Below are 6000 nucleotides of genomic sequence, written 5' to 3' on the forward strand. Positions count from 1 at the left end.
CTGTTTCAATTGTTTTAACTTTTAATGTTGCATTTATTGTTGTTAATAAAATTCAAATACGATCTAGAACGTTGATAAGCGATTTTCGTTGTTTAATATTTCGTCAAGCAAAAATATAATTAGTGAATGATGTTGAGAAATGTTATGTAATTTAAAGTAATTTAAACTCCAAGGTCCGGTAAAAGAAGAAAATAAATTTTTGCTCCGCCTTATGCTTAATCCGACCTGAATGAGAGAAAACAACTTTATGCGAAATTTCTTCACTCTCCTGTAGGATAAATATAGATTTTGATGGATAGACTGCACCCGTACGGTTGTCTGAATAGATTCCTTACTTCATGGATGTTGTGAGCAGGAGCAACAACTCGTTAAATTCGGTCTCAGTTATTGCACTCTTAGTAATCATTTAAGATTTAATCGCGTGAATAATTAAATCGTTAGGCAATAGATACAATAGTTACAGATAGATTGCTACCTGAGGATTCTACATTATGAGAATATGAAGTCAGAGAGCAGATCGACGTACCGAACGGCCGCATCACTTTCGTCCAAATATTTAATATCGTCAAACATCGTTAATATCGAACTAAATAATCAATTCTCTTCTATGTATTCCAGTAGATCTGACACCATTACCAATGTAGTGAGAGCACAATGAAAAGTCATATAAAAGTGTACTCTCTTCCCTGACTTAATATCAATTTTCTCATTTCTATTATCGACAGAATAGTCAAACAAAAGTAAGTATGGATTGTTTTTCATAATCTCTTTATTAAATGCGATGATTTTTCGCCAAATTTCCCTAAATTTCCTTTTTAACAATTGATTTTTTTACTTTCTTCAAATCTATCTTATATAACGCTATGATATTAATATCTCGTGCAAAAAATATATAAAACTGAATGATCGTTTAGCGTTGGCAGTCTCAATTTTATGCATGTTAGCGCATTCATGTTCGTTCAATATTTTTCGCAAACGATGCTGCGATTAAGATTGCGATTATTAGCTCCTTAGACCTTTCTACCTAATTGATGAATTTTTTGACAAGAAGAAGTTCAATTTCTCGTTTATTTTATGTAAGTAAGTAAGATCATGAACATAAATTGACATAAGCTCGTCTAAATGAATTCCAATTATTTGTAAGGCATTGAGAAGTTGAAAACTAAAAGAAAAGATTTGATAAATGTTTGGCAATTGGATATTTATTGCACTTGTCTGAAAATGTAAAGCAAAAAAGTATAATTCCGAACGGATCGATAGCACTTCGTTTATGAAGAAATAAGTTTATATGCTTTGATCTAAGGCACAACAATCAATATATATATTATTTATTTTTAATATAGATTTGACATATATATATATACATTACGCAATTGTAAAGAAGATATATTTTCGTTATTGAATTTTTATGATGAAAAGTGAAGATAGAAAGAGATGAGATAGAGAAAAGAGAACAATAAGAAGAGAGAAAAGGCAAAGTGGAAAGAAAAGAAGAAAAGAGAAGGTAAGAGAAGATATGAAAAGACAAGGGAAAAGAGAGAAGAAGAAGAAGAAGAAGAAGAGAAAAGTGGAAAAATGAGAAGATCAGCACAGACGACGAAAAGGAAAGGAAAGAGAAACGGAAGAAAAGTTAAGCAAAGCGAAGAGAAAGAAAGAAAAAGGAAGAGAAGAGAAGAGAAGAGAAGAGAAGAAAAGAAATAAAAAGAAAAGGAAAGAAAAAGAAAGAAAAAAAGAAAAGTGAAAAGAAGGGAAAGCATTCAAGCAACCGTGACCATTGCCTTTCTAGCACACACACAAGGATTGAAAGAAATTGTAGAAATTTGTATTGTACCAAATTCGTACTTTTGGATCAAAAATCATAGACCAAGGGATACAATCATATTATAAATCCATTCGTACATAAGCTTTACATTATTTATTCTATTCACAATTATTGCAATTTTTTTTGCATTGCTTCAACAATTTCAATGTTTTTTTATATTCGCACTATTATTTTCAGGCAACCACGTAACTTGAGTAAAAACGATTAGTGGAAGTATTTCATGAAAAGCTTTGCTGACGTGTCCTTTTAACGTGTTCTGACGTGATTATTTACACTTTCAATTAAAATTGTTGGTCAACGTGGATTTTTTGTCTTAGTTAAACGGCACAGTTGATATAAAAATATCGTTATGCGGAACGATAATATTAATTAAATAGATAAACGTTACAATAAATTAATTTTGAAATATATGAAAATGTATTTAATAAATATACATAAGTAAAAAGCAAATATTTAAAGTTAACATTAAATTAAAAAATAAATTAATTGAAAATGCAGAAAAAAAAATGAAACTAAATCATAATATAAAATTAAAAATTGGATGATAATAAATTTTGATTAACTACATAATAATAAAAAATAAATAAATGAAACAATTTAAATAAAATAAAAAAAAAAAGTTCGTATTAAATGGGATGAGAACATTTTCGTGTGTACAATTCGGCTCGAATTTATCCTTGTGGGCCTATAGCGATTTTAATACGTTGACAATAAATCGCTGCGATAAGGAACTTGAGGTATGTGTGTATGTGTTTTTTCTTGTTATGCGGGTCGGAGACAAAAATCTTCCCAAGCTACCGCTAGCATCAAAGATTCCAAAGATACTGCTGCACCAGCAACGCACACACGATTCGCCATACATGGAGCCTACGCATTGAAACTACCCCCCCGTACACATGTCGTCGACCACTTCAGCGATCACCGTTAGTTACCACCACGTTGCGGAGGCTGGTTGCAAAAAATAAAGCTTTAAATGGTGGGACGTTAGTGGAAAAACCTATTGGCTGCCACTCCCTCTTCCCTCCGTCTATTGACTGTCTCTCTGACCGCCTTAGCGCCTAAAGCATTCTGCTCACGAATTCGTTGACAGTGCCCTGTAGTTCAGGGCTTGCGGCCATGCTCCCTACTGTATCAAGCGGACCACAAGTAGGTCGACATTTGGAGGCACCGTGCTCCGCACCTTCTTTCGCCTCTACGTAGCTCGGGTATCTTGGCGAACGATCATGAGCACTTGTCTCATGTGTGTGTGTGTGTGTGTGTGTGTTTGTGTTTTTAGGCGTGTTTGTACAAATAAAACAATCTCAAGATGAGCTTAAGTTGTATTAAAATTTCAGTTGTATGTACTTTTGTTATGCTTTTCTTTATTATATTTTTTATCGGAATTTTGTTATTATAATTAATATTTTATTAAAATTTATTTTTTTATTAAAATAATCGTTAGGTTGAAAATGTTAACTAACAGTTTTTTAAAGAAGAAGAAAGCAGAAGATTGTAAAAATCCTAAGCTAATACTAGAGGCCAGACACTCCTTGAGTATGTAAGTAAAGTAATTAATTCATAAAAATAGACATATGCACACTTACCTAAATAAACACTTATTTCCTAATTTAGAGAAATTCAAAAAATGAAAAAGGAAAGGCTAAGCACTCGTCTCTTCATACCGGTAATTTGCTATTAAACTTAATAATAAAAATAAAAAATATATATATTTTGAAAAAAATTCATATGCGCAGGAAAACAAAGCATCCGCGTCAGCCTCAGCTGAGAAAAGGCGATATATTGGAAAATTGGAAAATATATTGAGACGTACAAAAGCTAAGGTAAGCCTGAGAGCTCCCAACATAAAAGGGCGAGAAGAGAAGAGAGAACAACTCGGTTCAAATGAAAAAACCACGACCGGAGAAACTCAGTTATTTAAAATTAAAAAAACTAATAAATCAGATTTGCAGACGCATCAAGTTAAGTTGCAAGAATCGACTCGTACGTCCGACATTGACTCGGATGATAAGCTAAATAAGTCAAAAACTAATTATACCCATCGAGACAATTCGCCATTTCCTTACAGTTCATATGAAATGTCGGAGTGTCGGAGTGATAGTCGACCGTCTTTGCAGACTCACACACATACCAGTGCAATAAATACAGAAGCAATGACCGAGGATATGACACAACAAATCAATTCATATAAATTTGATGATTCGGATATTGCGAAAAATAATAATCACTCGTATAATGTAATAAATTCGACGCATGAGCATGCAAAGCATATTGCGAGATATTATCGGGACGCCAACGCAAGACAAGATACAGATGTTAAATCAATCGGGGAACATCGAATGAATGTCATCAGTGCTAATCGCTCCGACTCGTTAGTCACAAGACCGCACAATCCCAACCGCCACGAATACAGTCACGATAACAGAAACGAAGCAGTATTTATGAAAATGTATGAAAACAATGACAGTAGTTATCTATTACATAATCCATATAATTTGAAACATGAATCACTATCTCAGTCAAATGGAAATTACTTGCCAGCTATAAATCGGGAGATGAATGTCAATAATCGTACAATAATTAATAATAATTTTCCTATCGAAGAAAAATTAATTAATTTTGAAAATATGAAAAGACGACGGATAGGTTCACTTAAGCGTGAAAATAGAGTAAGATTTCCTCAATTTCATGCAAACTCTCAATTATATTGTAATCCAAGGAATTTTAATATTATGAAAATTGAGAATGAGGATCCGAATGATGTTGATAATGATAATGATGATGATGATGATGATGATGATGATGATGATAAGAAGCTTAAAACTCAATATAATTCCGTCTGGCCTCACAATATACTAATTGAAAGGGAAAAGCTTGAAGAAACAATATCACTAAGGGATCAAAGAAATTGGGAAAATGAAATGCAAATTTCCCGTCGCATTGCGTCACAATTACCTTACGGTGCACGAAGTGTTAATAGCATTCAAAGCAACGATATCAACAAGCATTATTTCTTTGGCAACAAGATTGAAGATCCTCGCAATATGGTTTGCACTCGCGACAATAACATAAATGCTTATCGAACTAACTATCAAATGTATGGGTCAGCTATTGGAATCCAAAATTTCTATTATAACAATGCAAGGTAAGAAACAGTTTTCGCTTTAACTTTGAGATGGCAATGATCACAATTGCAGAACTCGCACACGACATTTAAATCTTGAAGGCAAAGAGATTTTTCATTCATACAATAAACTTGTTTTTTTTTTTTTGGATGCTGGCGTTATTAAGCCATTTTCGATTTTCGATACTTCTGGGGGCCGAACTGTGAGCCAAATTAAAATTCAATCTTTATATTGCACGTTATAATAATTAAGTCTTGAAAGTAACTCAATTAGATTTCTTACGCATTTGTAAAGAACTGAAATTAGTTACGGATAACCTATTAATTGCATATATTCTTGATCCCATGAACTCATGTCGATGAGTCCATGTTATTTAACATTACAAACTATACAAATGGAAGTATGATAATTATATTCGGTTGTGGCCGAATCTTTTATACCCATCGCCATGATCCTGAGAACAAGCAAATGCGTGAATATTTATATGATCTATGTCTTGTACTTTATTAGTAGTAATAAGCAAAAAACACAGAACAACAGGTGTTCGTACTTATCGTTTTGTTCGCCGTGTCCTTTGAAAAGTTTGCCGATAAACTTATTTCGGCGAACGCGAGATGATTTACTTAGACAGACACTGCACGATCGCGCAGACGGACAGATGATCGGATGAACACGCTTAGATATATTCCGAATTCGAAATTGGCTAACAACTTCTATACTTTATGCGGTTTTTGGAAGCTTGCTTCTGCAGATTATAGAGGTATTAATTAATATTGATTAAGTTTGGTCGACTTTTTCCCACTTTTCTACTTTCATAGAAGATGCGTTCAAATTTTTGTAGACTTGTCTGCTCTAATTGATGCTTAATGAGTAAAAAATAATTTCTTATTCCTTTTGAAAAAACAGAACTATCTTCACCTTAAGGAGTCTTGTAGGCGTGTCATGCAACAGATTTTGCAAACGTTTTGACAAAATGAATATACCGCTCATCCTTCGGTGATGGGTATCAAAAAAAAAAAAAACCAAATTTCACCAGATGCGACACCACTTACGATA

At 33.1% G+C, this 6000-nt stretch overlaps 1 protein-coding gene across 1 annotated transcript; it reads left to right on the forward strand.

Moving 5' to 3' along the window:
- The first annotated feature begins 3439 nt into the window (after positions 1 to 3439).
- On the forward strand, positions 3440 to 5079 carry LOC119644423 (putative uncharacterized protein DDB_G0289963). Its single transcript, XM_038043970.1, has 2 exons — positions 3440 to 3485; positions 3556 to 5079. The coding sequence occupies exons 1-2, from the start codon at positions 3447 to 3449 to the stop codon at positions 4966 to 4968; spliced, it is 1452 nt and encodes a 483-aa protein (XP_037899898.1). The 5' UTR covers positions 3440 to 3446; the 3' UTR covers positions 4969 to 5079.
- The last annotated feature ends 921 nt before the right edge of the window (positions 5080 to 6000 follow it).

The sequence above is a fragment of the Glossina fuscipes genome, unplaced genomic scaffold, assembly GCF_014805625.2.
Source record: "Glossina fuscipes isolate IAEA_lab_2018 unplaced genomic scaffold, Yale_Gfus_2 116783, whole genome shotgun sequence".
Classification (NCBI taxonomy): Eukaryota; Metazoa; Arthropoda; class Insecta; order Diptera; family Glossinidae; genus Glossina; species Glossina fuscipes.